Below are 19,231 nucleotides of genomic sequence, written 5' to 3'. Positions count from 1 at the left end.
AATGTGCATGAATTTTGTGCACTGGGCCACTAGTATAGTGATAATCTTTTAAAAATTAAATACCACAAATATTGGCTGGGTGGTTTAGTTGGTTGAAGCATTGTCCCATATATCAAAAGGTTGTGGGCTCGAGTCCCAGTCAGGGCATATACATAGGTTGCAAGTTCCATCCCCAGTCAGGGTGCATACAGAAGCCAACAGATCAATGTTTCTCTCTCTCTCCTCTCTTCCTTTCTTCATCTCTCTCTAAAATCAATACACATATCCTCGGGTGAGAATTTAAAAATTAAATACCACAAATAATAAAGATATGTGTCTCCAAATAGCATATTTTATAAGTAATTATATACTCACACAAATGCATTTACTTGAATACCCAGTATTTTCTTTTTTTCTTTTTAAAAAAAAATATATTTTATTGATTTTTTACAGAGAGGAAGAGAGAGGGATAGAGAGCTAGAAACATCGATGAGAGAGAGTCATCGATCAGCTGCCTCTTGCACACCCCCTACTGGGGATGTGTCCGCAACCACGTTACATGCCCTTGACCGGAATCGAACCCGGGACCTTTCAGTCCGCAGGCTGACGCTCTATCCATTGAGCCAAACCGGTTTCGGCAATACTCAGTATTTTCTTCAAAAATCTTCTTACTCTTGTCAAGATTTTTAAATTTAGATAAACTCATTAGATTTTTATCTTTAAACTAGAGGCCTGGTGCACGGAATTCGTGCACTGGAGATGGGGGTCCCTAAGCCTGGGCTGGGCCCTCTTGCAGTCTGGGGGTCCTCGCTCCTTACTACCTGCCTACTTGCTCGCTCCTTGCCGCTTGTCTTGCTACCCTTAGCGCTGCTGTGGAGGCGGAAAAGGCTCCTGCCACTGCCGCTGCACTTGCCAGCTGTGAGCCCGGCTTGTGGCTGAGCAGTGCTCCCCCTGTGGACCAGCCTGCACCCTGGTGGTCAGTGCACATCATAGCAACTGGTCATTATGCCATAATGGTCACTTAGGCTTTTATTAGATAGACTAGAGGCCCGGTGCACAAAATTCGTGACCGGGGGAGGGGGTGTCCCTCAGCCCAGCCTGCACCCTCTCCAATCTGGGACCCCTCGAGGGATGTCCAACTGCCCATTAGGCCCAATCCCAGTAGGCCCAACCCTCTCATAATCCAGGAATGCTGGCTCCCAACTGCTTGTGTGTCTGCCTTCCTGATTGCCCATAACCACTTCCGCCAGCCAGTCTGATCACCCCCAAAATACTCTCTTGCCTGCCTGATTGATGCCTAACTGCTCCCCTGCCAGCCTTGATTGCCTTTAACTTCCCTCCTCTGCAGGCCTGGTCACCCCTAACTGCCCTCCCCTGAAGGCCTGGTCACCCTCAACTGCTCTCCCCTGCAGGCCTGGTTCCCCCCCAACTGTCCTTCCTTTCAGGCCCAGTTGCTCCCAACTTCCCTCCTCTGCTGGCCCGGTCACCTCTAACTGCCCTCCCCTGCAAGACTGATCACCCCCAACTGCCCTCTCTTGCAGGCCTAGTCCCTCCCAACTGCCCTTCCCTGCTGGCCTGGTTACCCACAACTGTCCTCCCTTGCAGGCCTGGTCCCTTCCCACTGCCCTCCCCTGCTGGCCATCTTATGGTTGCCATCTTGTGTCCACATGGGGGCAGCCATCTTGTGTGTTGCAGTGATGGTCAATTTGCATATTATTCTTTTATTAAATAGGATAGAGGTTTGGTGCATGGGTGAGGGCCAGCTGGTTTGCCCTGAAGGGTGACCCGGATCAGGTTGGGGGTTCCCTTGGGGCATGGGGCAGACTGAGTGAGGGGCCTGTGGTGGTTTGCAGGCAGGCCACACCCCCTGGCAACCCAAGGGGAAGCCCTGGTATCTGGGATTTATTTATCTTCTATAATTGAAACCTTGTAGCCTTGAGGGGAGTCCAAGGCTGGCCAGGGTGGGCAGGAAGCTTGTCTTCCTCCATTGTGGGGGCAACCCAAGCATCCTGCTTGCTCCCGCTCAATGGCCACCGCCATTTTGGTTGGGTTAATTTGCATACTTGCTCGTGATAGGCTGGTGGGCGTGGCTTGTGGGCATAGCATGCCACTTCTAGATAATTTTTGTGAGTTTGCAAAACTATTCATCTGTCTGAAATATATTCCACCAGCCTCATCCCCTTCCTATTTCACTCCCCCCATATTTTGGTTGGTTCACTATCCCCATCCTTTTCCCACCACCCCCACGGTAGGCCAGCTTTCTTCTCCAATGTGTCTCCACAGTTTGAAGCACTAAATATACTCTACTATAGTTAAATGTTTATTTTACTGTCTTCCCCAACATACTCCAGTTCTCTGAGAGGGAGATGCTGGTAACTTGTTCACTGCTCCTCCCTGGCACCAAGCAATACCCTTGCTATATAGTGGGCCCTCAATAAAAAACGGCTGAATTTGTCAGGAAAACAGCTAAAGAAAGGAATCTTCAACACTCATTTGCATATAACATAGTAGTCAATTTATAATCTATGGTAGTTCAAAAGTTCATTTATAAATTGGCTTGTGAGAACTCTGAATACATTTTCTCATAAAAACAATATTAAATGTAGTAGATAATTAGCTACCTTCCCAAAATCTATTTAATCAATAATGTAACTAATCTGTATCATTTAAAGTTACTATAGACACTAACTACTGGATAACAATAATGGTTCTGAGGGAAAATGTATGAAGAATTCCAATTTAGTAATGACATGAACTACTAATTTATGTAACTGGTTCAGGAAAGAAGTTCTAATAAGAAGGGAATGAAAAATGACTAAAAACTAGGGTTTTAGGGTGGCAAGGATTGGTTGTCTGCTGCCATTAATCTTTGAGAACATGTTCTAATGTGAATTAACTGACATTTCATCTCTCTTCTATTCCTTTAAGAATCCTAGGAATTAAGTACCAACTTCCTACTGACTATCAACACTTCAGACTTCTAAAAAGGGTTTCCTATATCACAGATAGGAAGTTAAAAACAAGGTTCTCATACATATTATTTTTCCTTAAACAAGCATTCTGTACTCACTATTAAATGCAAAAAAAGCTAAGCAAGCAAGTAAACAAAACAGCTATTAACTCTATGAAAAACAACAGTTGTCAAAAAAAGAAATGTAATTATAGTCAACTGTGAAATGCTTAACTGAGTCATTACATGGTAAACAATGAACACCAATCAAACCAAAAATTATGATAAAAATTATGATATGGGAAAACAAAGCTGGGTGAATGTATTGCAAATACTTTCTCCTAATCTGTATTTTGCATTTGCATTTTTATAAGTCTCTTTCATATTTCATACTTTTTAAGCACTAAAAATTTTAGTTTTGAGTCCCTTTAAAGCAGGCGTCCTCAAACTTTTTAAAGTGGGGGCCAGATCACGGTCCCTCAGAGAGCTGGAGGGCCGGACTATATGAACTACTAATTCCTACTGTAACACCTTGGCTGCGCTCACTGCCCAAAAAACCTGGCGGGCCGGATCAGACTCCTCTGCGGACCGCATGTGGCCCGCGGGCCGTAGTTTGAAGACACCTGCTTTAAAGTGTGTGCTTTTACAGATGTTGAATTAAAATGTTGTACACATGAAATTTATATAATGTTATTAAATAATGTTATCTCATTAAATTTAATAATAAAAAAGCATGTATTTTTGTATTCTATCTAAAAAAATCGCTATCCAAAGTTTGGAAATATTTTTATGTATGTTTGCTATTAAAATGTTTATAAACTAGCTTATACTTATGTCTTCAATCCACTTCAAGTTAATTTTTATGTATGATGTGAAACAATGGTCAAGGCTCATTGTTTTCTTTAAGAACATCCAATTGTCCTAATACTGTTTGTTGAAAAACTTATCATTTCCCATTGATGTACATGGATGAATATCCAGGACACACACACACACACACACACACTTTTTTAAAGAGAATTTTCATAAGATTATTTGAGCCAAACTGACAACATTGCTGGGAAGCAAGCTCTCAAATGCTTCCCATACTTTTTATGAGCACATTTTATCTCCACTGCTGGCTTATAAACTGATTGAAAGAATTTTCTTTTCCCCAGATACTGGTGTGTTTTTGTTGTTGTTGTTTTTTAAATTTCTAGCATTTCCATTTTACTGTGTTTGTAGTTTTCTTATTTCTTCTGAAATTCTCCTTTTCATGGTTATTTATTTATTTACTTATTTATTTATTTATTTTTACTACATCCTTTAATATTTAATTCACAGCTTTAGAAAAATTCCTTGTATAATAGTTCTACAATCTGGGTCATTTCTTCAATTGGCATTATTGATTGTCTTACCTTTTAACAACTTTTTAAAAATTTTCATAAACTCTATTTAATGCTATAGAAATTACATCTAGAAGAAAAGGATTGAGATAAATGATGTTTACACCCAGAAATGGCCTACTTCTCATGCTGCCAGAGTGATAGTATGGGAGGCACTAAGACAATCTGGTCAGTATTGAGTTGTATTAAGGTTCTCCTATGACATTTATCTTCAGTAAACCAAAAATTTTGAATTTCCCTATTTTGTGATAGTATGAACACAGGGTTTTTCTAAATATTTCAGCTATATCCTTAGCTTTCATCAGTCCCTCATGTCTACACTATAAATAGGTGTCTCTCTCCCCCAGTAGATTGGTACAGTCATTATGGAAAATAATATGGAGGCTCCTAAAAAATAGTATGGAGGTTCCAAGCTGAGCACAGAGGCTTTTTGCAAATCTTGTCTCATACGGGGGTCTCCAGCACAGAAGTTCTCCCAGCATAGACACAGCTGATCCTCACAGTCATTAGCCTGGAGGTTAATTCCTTCCAGTGATACCAACAACAATCAAGGCTTAACTACAAGACTGTGCATACAGTCCACAAAGGGGTGCACCAAGAGTGTCTACCTTAGGCAACTGGGGAGGCTGAGCCACTGGGCCCTATACGACACCTAGCACACAAAGCCACTCACTCTATCAACTCAGGGAAGCAGCCAAAATGTGGAGACAAAGAAACAGATCACAAATGAAAGAAATGGAGGAAAGCAAATGACTAGGTATAGAGTTCAAAACCATGTTTATAAGGTTTTTCAAGAATTTTCTGGAAAAGACTGGTAAATTTAGAGAGAACCTCGAGGATATATAAAAAAAGACCAACTAGAAATTAAGAATACACTGACTGAAATAAAAAATATTATACAGAGATCTAACAGTAGACTAGAGGACCCTAAGAATCAAGTAAAAGATTTGAAATACAAAGAAGCAAAAAAAACACAAAAAAAACCACACAAAAAAAACAACAAGAAAAACAAAAAGAAAAAAGGAATAAAAAAAATATGAAGATAGTGTAAGGAGACTTTGGGACAACTTTAAGCATACCAACATATGAATTATGGGGATGCCAGGAGAAGAGAGAGATAGTAAGACACTGAAAACCTATTTGAAGAAACAATGACCGAAAACTTCCCCCACCTGGTGAAAGAAATAGACTTACAAATCCAGGAAGCGCAGAGAACCCCAAACAAAAGGAATCCAAAGAGGACCACACCAAGACACATCATAATTAAAATGCCAAGAGCAAAAGACAAAGAGAGAATCTTACAAGCAGCAAGAGAAAAACAGTTAGTTACCTACAAGGGAGCACCAATAAGACTGTCAGCTGATTTCTCAATAGAAACTATGCAGGCCAGATGGAAGTGGCAAGAAATATTCAAAGTGATGAATAGCAAGAATCTACAACCAAGATTACTGTACCCAGCAAAGCTATCATTCTGAATTGAAGGTCAGCTAAAGAGCTTCACAGATAAGAAAAAGCTAAAGGAGTTCATCACCACCAAACACTATTATATGAAATGCTGAAAGGCATTCTTTAAGAAGAGGAAGAAGAAAAAGGTAAAAATAAAAATTATGAACAACAAATACATATCTATCAACAAGTGAATCTAAAAATCAAGTGAATAAAAAATCTGATGAACAGAATAAACTGGTGAATATAATAGAATCAGGGGCAAAGAAAGGGAGTTGACTGACAATTCTTGCAGGGAGAGGAGTGGGGGGGTGTGGGAAGAGACTGGACAAAAATCGTACATCTATGGATGAGGACAGTGAGGGGGGTGTAAGGGCAGAGGGTGGGGTAGAAACTGGGTGGAGGGGAACTATGGGGAAAAAAAGAGGAACAATTATAATAATCTGAACAATAAAGATTTATTTTAAAAAAATTAAAGAAATTAATTCTTCCAAATTAACCTACAGGTTCAAAACAATACCAATCATAATTGTATATACTTAACAAGCTAATTTAAAAACAAAAACAAAAAACCTTATGGAGGATATGATTTTATTGACTTTTTTAAAGAGAGGGGATGAATGAGAGAGAGAGAGATACATCAACTGATTGCCTCCCATATGCTCTCCAATTGGAGATCAAATCTGCAACTTAGGTAGTTGCCCTGACCAGGAAGTGAACCTGCAATCTTTTGGTATACAGGACAATGTTCCAACCACACAGCCAGGGCTTAGCAAGCTAATTTTTATTTTATTTATTTATTTGTTTGTTTATTTCTTTTAAAAATATATTTTATGGATTTTCTACACAGAGGAAGGAGAGGGATAGAAAACCAGAAACATCGATGAGAGAGAAACATCGATCATCTACTTCTTGCACCCCACCCCCACTGGGGATGTGCCCACAAAAACATGCTCTTGACAGGAACTGAATCCGGGACTCCATCCACTGAGCCAAACCGGTTTTGGCAACAAACTAATTTTTAAACTCATATAGGAAAGCAAAGGGCCTACAATAGACAAAACAATTTTGGAAAAGAATAAAATAGGGATGAACACAATGTGATTTCAGGACTTACTATAAAGATAATCAAGCCACTTTAGTGTTCTATAAGGTTATAGGTACAGTATGATCAGTGGAAAAGAATAGGAAGTACAGAAACAGACCCACACATATATAACCAACTGATTTTTTTATGAAAATGCTAAGATAATTTAATGATGGAAAAACAATCTTTCCAACAAAGAATGCTGGAATAACTGAAAATTCATATGCAAAAAATCCCAAAGCAAAAACAAGTCACCCTCCACCCTTACTCTGTATAACATAAAAAAATTAACTCAAAATAGTGCATATCTACTCTAAAGCTATAGTACATTTAGAAGAAAACATAGGAGAAAATCTTTGTAAAATTAGATTAAGCAAAAATTAATTAGTATTCTAAAAGCACAAAAAAATAAAAGAAAAACTTGATAAAGTTTGGACTGTTTCAAAATGTAAAATTTCTATTCTTTCATAGACAATGTTAAGAAAATAAAAATAAAATTCATAGACCTGGAAAAAATATTTGGAAATGACATGTATGTTAAAGGACTAGTTTCTAAAATATATTAAGTGTTCTATTCATGGGCACACTGCGATTTAACAACTAACACTTAAAAAATATTTTTAAATCTTCAACCAAGGAAAAGTTTGTATGATTTTAGAGAGAGAGAAAGGAGGGGAAAGAGAAACATCAATATGAGAAAGAAACATTGATCGGGTACACACCCCGAATGTGCCCTGACCAGGGATCCAACCAGCAATCTAAGTTATGTGCCCTGACAGGAATTGAACCTGCAATCTTTTGGGGTATGGGCCAATGCTCCAACCAACTGAGCCACCTGGCCAGGACCAAAATTTTAACACTTTTTAGACAAACAGAACATGAACACATAAATGTCTACAGGGAACTAAAAACATAATGCCAATAAAAAATAATTGAGAAATTAAAAAGATTAGTTGTAGCAATTATGCAGTAGAACCATACAAAAAGCTGATAATGAAGATGAATATATCTTTGTCCTTTAATGTATAAAATACCATCAAAGTGACCCCTTATATTGTAAAGAGTCAATATATGGATAGTAGTATAACGGTGTTCAATATACTATTGTTTACTTTGAATATGTCTAAATGTTTTTCATTATAAAGAGTTAAAAAATAAAATGGCAGACATGTTACAATATGTAAATAAGCTGCTTAAGTAAAACCATTAAAATACATTAAACAATTTGTATGAAAACACACACATGATGGTCCAGCAATGAGTACCTTGGCAATAGCAGTCTGTTTAAACATGCGAGTAATCAACCCCATAGCAGTCTCAGTGGACACAGAATTTGGAGCTCTCATTAATTTTTCCCACTCTTCAAAGCTCGCGTTCAATTCCTGTATGGGAGAAAGCAACAGTGTTTAGACATGAAGCATAAGAACAATTAATGCAGCAATGAATCAAGTCCTACATTCTTTTAGCCTACATAATAAAAGAGTAATATGTAAATTGACCATACCTCCACTATGCCCACAATCCACGCAGAACAGCCAATTGGGAGTGAATATTCAAACCAACCCAACCAAGATGGCTGTGGCCAGGGAGCGAGCAGGAGGCTTGGGTTTCCCAGGCAATGGAGAAAGCCAAGCTTTCCGCCCACTCTGGCGGGCTGTGGACTGCACTCATGGCTACAAAGTTTCAATTATAGAAGATAAATAAATCCCAGATACTAGGGCTTCTGCTTGGGTCGCCAGGGGGTGTCGCTGGCCTGCAAACCACCACAGGCCCCTTGCCCAGGCTGCCCCACTCCCCAAGGGAACCCCCACCTTGATCCGGGACACCCTTCAGGGCAAACCAGCCAGTTCCCACCCATGCATCAGGTCTCTATCCTCCTAATAAAAGAATAATATGTAAATTGGCCATCTCTTCAATACACAAGATGGCTGTCCCCAATGTGGTCAAATATGGCTGCCCTCCTATGGACACAAGATGGCAGCCACAAGATGGCCAGCAGAGAAGGGCAGTTGTGGGCAGTCAGGTCAGCAGGGGAGGGCAGTTAGGAGGGACTAGGCCTGCAAGAGAGAGCAGTTAGGGGTGACCAGGGCAGCAGAGGAGGGAAGTTGAGGTTGACCAGGCCTGCATGGAAGGGCATATGGGGGGGACCCAGGCCTGCAGGGAGAGCAGTTGGAGGGAACCAGGCCTGCAGGGGAGAGCAGTTAGGGTTCTCTAGGCCTGCAAGGGACGGCAGTTAGGGGCAATCAGGATGGCAGGGAAGCAGTTAAGCATCAATCAGGCTGTCAGGGGAGTGATCAGGCTGGCAGGCAGAAGAGGTTAGAGGCAATCAGGAAGGCAGGCAGGTGAGCAGTTGGGAGCCAGCAGTCCTGGATTGTGAGAGGGTTGTCCGACTGTCCATTTAGGCCCGATCCTACTGGGCAGTTAGACATCCCTCGAGGAGTCCCAGATTGGAGAGGGTACAGGCTTGCCTGAGGGACATACCCCTTGGTGCTCTAATTCCATGCACCGGGCCTCTAGTTTATATATAAAGATATTTTTAAAAAATTCCCTAAGGTACCAATGTGTTCATTTAAAGACATGGAGGCAGCTCAGTCACATGTTCACACCAATAACAGAAACTAATGATAAGCTGTAGGTAAAAACCTTTGCTAACATCATAAGACAAAGAATTGCAACTTCCTCTTAAGGGAAAATATTTTGTAAAGTAAACATACAAATTTAAATACACAAGAAAGTAGTATAGTGAAAATATATATGGTAGCAAAGTATTTTTATAAAAGGATATGATGTTACTTAAATAAAGTCAAACAAAAGACTTGGGGGATATTAGTTAAGTAAAAATATAATCAGACATTCTCTTATTTTTCCTTCAAATGCTAAAATAGTGGATAAAGGAAATTGGATTTTTCTTATTTTTCCAATAATACATTGCTCAATGTTTACAGAATGCTTACTCTAATAGGAATAAATTTAACTAAGGAAGTAAAGGACCTATTTGCGGAAAACTACATGACACTGAATAAAGAGATAGAGGAATATGTAAACAGATGAAAGAACATATCATGTTCATGGATTGGTAGAATCAACATCATCAAAATGTCCATACTTCCTAAAGCAATCTATAGGTTCAATGCACTCCCCATTAAAATACCAACAGCATATTTCACTGAACTAGAAAGAACTCTCCAAAAGTTCATTTGGAACAATAAAAGACCCCGAATAGCCACAGCAATCCTGAGAAAGAAGAGTAAAGTAGGAGGGATCTCAATACCAGACTTCAAGCTGTATTACAAGCCACTGTTCTCAAAACAGCCTGGTACTGGCATAAGAACAGACATATAGATCAATGGAATTGAATTGAGAAGCCAGATATCAACCCAAATCACTATGCTCAATTGACAAAGGAGGCACGAATATACAATGGAGTCAAGACAGTCTCTTCAATAAATGGTGTTGGGAAAATTGGACAGATACATGCAAAAGAATGAAACTAGATCACCAACTTACACCATACACAAAAATAAACTCAAAATGGATACAGGACTTAAAAATCAGACGGGAAACCATAAAAATACTAGAAGCATCCACAGGCAGCAAAATCTCAGACATATGCCAAAAGAACTTCTTCACTGATACTGCCCCCAGGGCAATGGAAGCTAAAGAGAAAATAAACAAATGGGACTACATCAAAATAAAACTTTTTTACAGCAAAAGAAACCATCAACAAAACAACAAGAAAGCCCACTGTGTGGGAGAACATATTTGCAAATGATACCACTGATAAAGGTTTAATCTCCAACATCTACAGACAGCTTATACAACTAAATAAAAGGAAGATGAATGATCCAATTAAAAAATGGGCAATGGACCTAAATATTAGAATATTTTCAAAAGAAGACAGAAGGAAGGCCAAAAGGCACATGAAAACATGCTCAAAGTCACTAATTATCCGAGAGATGCAAATCAAAACAACAATGCAGTACCATCTCACACCTGTCAGAATGGCCAACATCAACAAATCAACAAACAACAAGTGTTGGCGAGATTGTGGAGAAAAAGGAACCCTCGTGCACTGCTGGTGGGAATCCAGACTGGTGCAACCACTGTGGAGAGCAGTGTGGAGTTTCCTCAAAAAACTGAAAATGGAACTCCCATTTGACCCAGTAATCCCACTTCTAGAAATATATCCCAAGAAACTATTGATAGAAACACCAATCAGAAAGGATATATGCACCCCTATGTTCATAGCAGCACAATCTACAATAGCTAGAATTTGGAAACAGCCTAGGTGCCCGTCAGCAGATGATTGGATCCAAAAACCATGGTACATCTACACAATGGAATACTGTGCTGCCATAAAAAAGAAGGAATTCTCATCATTTGCAGCAACTTGGATGCAATTGGAGAACATCATGCTGAGTGAAATAAGCCAGTCAATGAAAGAGAAACACCACATGACCTCACTCATTTATGGATAATAAAGAACATTATAAACTGATGAACCAAAAGATAGATATAGAGTCAGTAAAGCAACAGGCAGACTGTCAAATTACAGCAGGGAGGGTAGGGAGATTTGGGGGAGATAATAGATCAACCGAAGAACTTGTATACATGCATATAAGTACAACCAATGGACACAAAAGTCTGGGGACGGAGGGTATGTATGGGAGGGGGGGCAATGTTAAAATATGTACACAGATAATAATTTAATTAAAAAATGTAAAAGAAAAAAAAGAAAAAAGCTATAGACCACATGTGTCAAACACAAGGCCCTCGGGCCAAATCCGTCCCGCCAGGCCTTGCAATGTGGCCCGCACCGCGCTGTCATCACTGCACTCTGCTGCGTTTCCATCACAATTACAGTTTATGACTGTTCAGTAAACCATTCGGCCCGAGATTTAGGCTGGATTTTAGATTTTGAACCCTTCTCTGATTGAGTTCGACACCCCTACTATAGACAAAACCTCAAAAAAAAATGCTTACTCTAAGATTTCAAAATAAAACAATGCAATAAATAATTTCTGTCAACGAAGTTACACCCAGATTTGAAGAAATTTCAGAGAATATATAAGCATTGCACTACCAAAAATGTATATAAAGATTTGCTAAATACAATTTGGCTTTCTGATATGTTTAACTTAACATCTTACATATCACCAAGTTTTAAGATGGCAAGAACAGGGTTATATCTAAGTTATTCTAGAGGACAGCTATTTATACTTAAAAATGAAAAAATCCTAGAAGAAGAAACACAACTCCCCTTGCTTCACACCCTAAGATACTCAGAATTCTTAATGCTAGATCTTTGTTGTAATTAAATTACTTTTTTTCTATATTCAGCAGAAATATATTTTTTAATCACTAGGATACTGAATATTTTAACATTATATGAATAAAGTAAAATTCTTCCTGCTCAGTTCTCGAAATAATACAAAGCCAATACATATGCTCTATTAATTAAACCCATTTTAAGAAAGCAGACTTTTCCTTCTGTAAAATATGAAATACGTACAATCTTTCTTAGTATAATTTAAAATGATTTAAAATAAGACTTTCAATCAAAAAGCGTTCTCACCTTGGCTGCTGCTGATGGAAGGTCGAAAGGAATACGCTGTCTGATTTTAGGGGGCAGCTGGGTTAAAACGTCAGTCTTTAGCCTTCTAATCATTATGTCACTTAATAACTGATGAAGTTCATTAAGATTTGACGCCCCTCTACAATCCCACTGAGGCCTTTTACCAAAATATCTGTTAACATGAAGAAAAGAACATGCAGTAAGAAAACAATGTATCCAATGTGTTCTTCCTTTAAATGATAGAAGCCATGCCACTGCTTTTACTGTTATTTTTTTAATGCAAATTAGCTTTAAAAGGCTCAGCTTGAGAACTAGTAATGAATAAGATTGCACATAACTTTCAGCTATAGAAAATACTAGTGTCTAAACGTACTGTTTACACTGAGTTCATGCAAGGCTGGGTGAACTGGTCACTCTGATGACCACTGGAAATTCACACAGGGTAGGCAGAATGTTTATCAGATGTAGCCTTAACTAGGCACTAACTGCCAGTGCACCAGCCAGTCAGCAACCAAACCACCTAAAACATCTCCACACCTTCTAGAAGGAGGTATTATCTGGCACCGACAGCAAAGGAAATAAAACAACAACCCACTGTGAAAGAGAGAATGGGAAGATACAGTGTTTCCTGGTAGAAGTCAATGTAGACAGACGCTGACTTGGTAAAGAAAGGAAGCTACACGTTAAAATGCTTGCAAAAGCTAACTTTTCCCCTAGACCTCCACAAAAATCAGGAGTTGGAAACATCACACAAACTGTAAAATCCAGATTACAGTAATTTAGCTTATTCAGAAAATTAAAATAATGAATTAAGCAAGGAAATAGAAAAGATTAAGAGACTAAATCCAGAGATTAAGAGAGACTTAAGAGATATTTATCACTTATAATGCATGAGTCTTATTTTAGATACTGATTCAAACAAACTATGGGGAAAACATTAAAAAAATCTACAAACTTATGACATTCACAAGATAACTGGAAATTTGAACATTTACTATATTCTTTTTTTTAATATATTTTATTGATTTTTTTACAGAGAGGAAGGGAGAGAGATAGAGAGCTAGAAACATCGATGAGAGAGAAACATCGACCAGCTGCCTCCTACACACCCCTACCAGGGATATGCACGCAACCAATGTATATGCCCTTGACCAGAATCGAACCTGGGACCTTTCAGTCCACAGACCGACGCTCTACCACTGAATCAAACCGGTTTCGGCCATTTACTATATTCTTAAAATATTAAGAAATTATTATTAATTTTAATTGTTTAAGCATGATAAAGGTATAACTTTTTTGATGAGTCCTTACTATTTAGAGATATGTACTGAAATATTTTATGCACAAAATTGATACCTAGGCTTTTTTTCCAAACAACACAGGGTAGTGAGGGTAGATGGAAGTATAGATAAACCAAAGTGGTCATGTGTTGATAAATGTCAAAGCTAAAGAAGAGTACATTGGGGTGGGAAGATCATTATAATATTCTGTCTTCTTTGAAAATATTGAAATTTTTCCATAATAAAGTATTAAAAAGAAGACCAGAAAATAAATTAAGAAAAAATGTGATGGAATTCAGGAATATGGGAATCTAATAAGAGTAATGGCAACAGAAAACACAGGATGATGGCTCTTCACCATATATATATATGGCTAACATGCAAAGTGTCCCCACGAGAGTTCGCCAGGAGACCAGGAGTTCTATCACTCGCTATGACGTGCGCTGACCACGAGGGGGCGGTGTGAAACGAAGGAAGGCGCCAGCAGGCAGCAGGCAGTCCGGGAAGGGAGGTCCCTGCTGGCAGCCAGAAGGTCCTGATTGGCCCTGATCGCTGGCCAGGCCTAGGAACCCCACCCATGCACTAATTTTGTGTACCAGGCCTCGAGTACCTAAAGAAAAACAATCCAGATTGGAGTAGAACAGAAGGCTATGGGATGGGAGGCCTCCAGGAAAAAGAAAAAAGATTATTTATATGCTTGTGAGACCTTCCTGGACAGAACTGTTGGCTATATAGAAAACCAAAAGATTGGGTGGGGGGGAGAAGGGGAAGAAATAATTATAACATTAAAAGTCAATCAAGAAAGAGTCAATTACTTGATTCACTAGAGAATGTTAATTTATTTAATCCGTTTATTCTATTTATTCAGTCAATATACACATGGACACTGAACTATCAAATAATTCAAACACTGGAAAGAGAAGGAAGGAAGGTGGTGTCAAGGAGGGTTTAATTACTGCTCTTTTACCTTTCAGTTTTGCGATCTGGACAAGTTACTTAACCTTTCCAAGCCTCAGTTTATTCTAGATAATACATCTAAAATACATGGTACAGTATCTTATATATAAAGGTAATATCATGTAGCCCATGAAAATGATGTAGTTTAGTTATTGATATAGAAGATATCCTAAAAGTAGTGCTACATGAAGAAGGTAGTGCTACATAGAAGAATATATATATAATATGTCTCTATTTAGATAAAATTGATTATCTATCTATCATCTATCTGTCTGTCTGTCTATCTATCTATCTATCTATCATCTATCTTTATGTACCTAAGCAGAGAAGCTACCTAGAGGGAAAGTTATCAAAAAACATTAGCTATCTCTGGACAGTGCAATTCTAGTTGATTTTTTCTAATTAAAACTTTTTTCTTTGATTTATTAAAGTAAATAATTTCTCCAAAAGCAGTAAACTATCTTATAAATTAGTAAAAATAAAGGAAATAAACTTATAGAGATGATTTTAAAGCATGGGACAAGGTGATGCTAAGTTTAATTAGATGATAGCATTTCAATCAGGCTCTATAAAAATTATGTAAAAATTATTAGATCTACAGACAAGGTAGACATAAAGGAAAAATGAAAACAATGTGCTGGTTATTATAGTTAGATTATGGTATTTCTCCTTTCCAGTTTTATTGTTATAGTGTCATATTATTTTTATTTTCAAAAGTACATATACATATAAGTATGTATATTTTATAAGTTCTTACTCATATTACTAAAATCTACTTGCCTATTAAGTTTCAAATAATAGCTTTGCCCTCTGAGGCCACAAAGACAGAAGTCTAATTCCTTCAAAATGACAGATCTTTAAATATTTAAAGATAGGCTCCCTCTAGGCCTTTTTTTTCTTTCTTTTTTCTTTTCTTTTCCTATAGGCTTTCTAAGATCGGGCACAATGTCCTTCTCATCTTTCTATTGCCAGCATCTCTGAAATAATGTCTTAAAATATAGCAGGCAATCAATAAAATTAGGTATTTGTTCAGCTGAATATGAAATTCCCTCATTATTCTGGTCACCCTCTCCCAGATATGTTTTCACCTGTGAACATGCTTCTTAAAATAGGACTTACAGCTCCCTCTCGATTCCTTGTTTTACTTGCCTCCAATGACCTTCTAAAATTTACTCCAACCATTCGTTCTACTCCCACAGCTTAGTTCCTCAAGGCATCTTCCTGGAATGCAAACATGGATCTATCACTGGCAAGATGCTTCCTTCTGTCCTTTGTACTTGATCCGTTCTCTCTGCTAAACTCTGCCAAAGCATCCTTCACTTCCCTTTTATGACTTATAATAACTATAATTTCCAACTTAGCTAAATTAAAAACTCAGTGAAAGTTAGGGCCATTGAGTCTTATTACTGAATGCATATTTGATGCCCAGCATATGGCATCGTATATAACAGATAACCTATAAATATTTTTTGGATGAATGGATGCATTCAAAATTAAACCATAATCCAGATTTACTCTAATCAATGAGTGGAGTAGAGCCACTGTTTCTTTAATTAGTGTGTCTTAATATTACTTTATTTTTATCAGTTGTGACAGATAGTTGACTCCCACTTAGTGTAGGGTTATTCAAAACCATAAATCTTTTTGAACTGAACTACTAATAATAGGAGGGAATTTCTCAAATCCCTTCCACACAAAACAGACTTTTTAAGCAATAAGTGAAGAATTTATGCTATTAATTTTTATCTAATTATTTTTCAAACTTGTCTCTGCCATATAGGATATTAACTATTTCTCCCAGATTTGAACCATTTGTAAAAGAATAGACCTGATCTCTATTTAGCCATGGATGAGAATTAAATGTGACAGTGCTAAGGACAAAGAACTGTGCAATTTCATAAGAGATATTTCTTGTAGCTGACAATGACCTATTAATTAACACTTTTGGGGAAAGGCTATAAATATATTTAATATGTATTACTACCCAGAATTTTCCCTTTCATAAAAATTTAAACAACTATTTCTCTTATGAGGTGAATCCAGCACAAAATAACAGTGATAAAGAAAGTTTAGGGAAATTTGATAAATGGCTATAAAGATATTCTGGGATATTCTTAACCTTCAAGCATGTCATCAGGGAGGGAAAATATGTCCTCCCACAGTGTGGCTCTTGAAGGTGACTGCTGATAACAGAGTGCTTGGCTGGATTAGCTATGTGACCTCTTTCTATGTTAAGGGACATTGATTGAAGTTACCATTTCCTAAGAATTTCTTACTTTCTCAGGGAAAAAGTAAGAGGAAGTCAGATCCAGGGCAAGCTATTAAGCTCAGCAGATGTCTGCAAAATGACAGAGGGGGCTGGGTGAGCTAAGTGCTAATGGCTGACAACTGAATGTGCTGCCTTCCCAAGTCATATTTGTATTTATAGCTTCCTCTAAATATAACCTAGTAGAGTGAATGACGTAAGGGATCTTTGGATATGGGATGTTCTGGTTGAGTAATACTCTCTCTGTGTCTCTCAAATCAAAGGTGGTTACCTATACCTAGACTTCTCCAAACCACATTCACATTAGCATATTTGTTTGTTATCACTTATTTTTTTAAATAAACTTTATAACGGCAAAGTTATATTTTTGCCCAAGCTTCACTTAACTTTATTTTGAATGCAGTCGTGACATTTCAAATATGAAATAAGTCTAGAACTGAATAACTAACCATAATTTGCTTTCTGCAAAATTATAGTGTGAAAATGACACCTTCATAGAATCAAAACATTATGGGGGGAAATTAACATTTCACAGACTAACTTAGAATGCCAGGAAGTGACTTGATTTGAATCAGAATCTATGAAGTCATAGTGCTTTAAAAGTAAAGAAGTAAAAAAGTAAAGAAATAACATAAAACTTTTGAAATGGAATCTGGAAGAAAATGTCATTTGAGAAGCAAATAATAATCTTGAAATGGCTCTCTCTAGTAAACAGGAAATAGCCCACAATCTCCCAATCATAAAGCACTTCATAAAGATAATCTTTTCTTTGAAATAACTTTGATATTAATAACCAAGAAAGGGACAGGCATACACTTCTGTTGTTGTAAGACCAGTCCTAATCCAGTTAGTGTTTGCTTATGTAGGCAAACTTTGACATTTATAGTCTGCAGGAATTATGAGTAAGGGCTTGCCAACAATATCTGGTATTATGCCTATTTGGCATTGTATCTTAAAACTATTTATTATTTATGTAGAGAAAAACTAAATTTTTAACAGCAACTTTGTGCTAGGACATCTTAATGAATTCTTTTTTGTTTTGAACATTTTTCAGCTGGTCCTTTCATGTCTTTCAAATGAATAATATCACTGGCAAATAGTGAAAATTTTGCTTTTTTCTTTCCAGTGTTTACCTCTTATTTTTCTTTTGAGTAACTTAACTGATAGTGCCTCTAAAATAAAGGTAAATTTGTGGTCACAGTGAACATCCTTGCTTTTATTTTAATGTTTCATGTGATGGTGGCTTTGGGCTTAAAAATCATACACACACATGTATACATAAACATACATATTGCATATATGTATATACAGTTAAAATTACACTCACACATATATACACCTTAAATTTGTTAGTAAAGACTATATGTAATAAAAATGGATGCTGAATTCCATCAAATTACTTCTCATCATATATGGAGGAGATAGTTTTTCCCAGAGTTATTAGCATGTTAAATTACATTAATACATTTCCTAATTTTAAACTATGCTTGCACTCCTTATAAAAATTCCATTTGCATATGGTTAGTATATTGGGCCTTTTAATCAGTTTCTGGATCATACTAATATTGAAGATTTCTACATTTACAGTCTTTGGTAGAAAAGGTCTTTGTTTTCTTTTTTTGTTGTACTATCTTGTCTGAGGAACTCATATTAAAAAGATCCGATTTTTATATTATGCAAATATTTACAATACATCAACAACAAAAAGCCAATAAATTTAGTAGAATGAAGAGCAAAGAACATAAACAATTAACCAAAAAAGAAAACAAATGACTTTCACATGTATGAAAAAGTTCTTGTCTGCATTTAATAACGTAAGAAAACAAATATGTATTAAAACTACCCTCAGATCACATTAGCAAGATAAAACATTTTATATTAGAACATGTTGGCAAAGTGTAGGGATGCAATCTTCCTACTGGTGAAAATATCAATTGGTATAACTTGGGTGGAGCATAATTTGTCAAATAAAATATATAAAAATATAAAAATGCACATGGCCTTTTTACCAGCAATTCCACTTGTATAAATTTATCTTACAGATTTATTCCTATGTGTGACATGAAATATTAAAATAGCTAATTATTGAGTTCTTACTACGTGCTAGTCATTGTTTAAATCCTTTATAAATATTAGCTCATGTCAGTTTCATAATAACTCTGAGGCAGAAATATCATTCTCTGTTTTTAGACCTGAAGAAACTACGGTAAAGAGAGGTAAATGTACTTTATTAGCATGAAATATCTGGTAAACACTGGATGTGAAATAAAACACTGCTGGTCTCCTCTAGTCTCGCATGCTCTTTG

The 19,231-nt window shown here is 37.2% G+C and overlaps 1 protein-coding gene across 2 annotated transcripts in view; it reads right to left on the bottom strand.

Moving 5' to 3' along the window:
- Nucleotides 1–19,231, bottom strand: part of ZRANB3 (zinc finger RANBP2-type containing 3) — a 162,721-nt gene that overhangs the window by 54,224 nt on the left and 89,266 nt on the right. For both annotated transcript variants that reach the window (XM_045575675.1, XM_036420869.2), the window contains exons 7-8: nt 12,423–12,594; nt 8,113–8,229 (exon numbers count right to left, since the gene is read on the bottom strand). In XM_045575675.1, coding sequence (XP_045431631.1) covers nt 8,113–8,229; nt 12,423–12,594 — 289 coding nt within the window. The remainder of the gene's footprint in view (nt 1–8,112; nt 8,230–12,422; nt 12,595–19,231) is intronic.

This window comes from Pipistrellus kuhlii, unplaced genomic scaffold (assembly GCF_014108245.1).
Source record: "Pipistrellus kuhlii isolate mPipKuh1 unplaced genomic scaffold, mPipKuh1.p scaffold_m20_p_7, whole genome shotgun sequence".
Lineage (NCBI taxonomy): Eukaryota > Metazoa > Chordata > Mammalia > Chiroptera > Vespertilionidae > Pipistrellus > Pipistrellus kuhlii.
The sequence above is the reverse complement of the archived record's forward strand: the minus strand, read 5'-3'. Positions and strand labels throughout refer to the sequence as shown.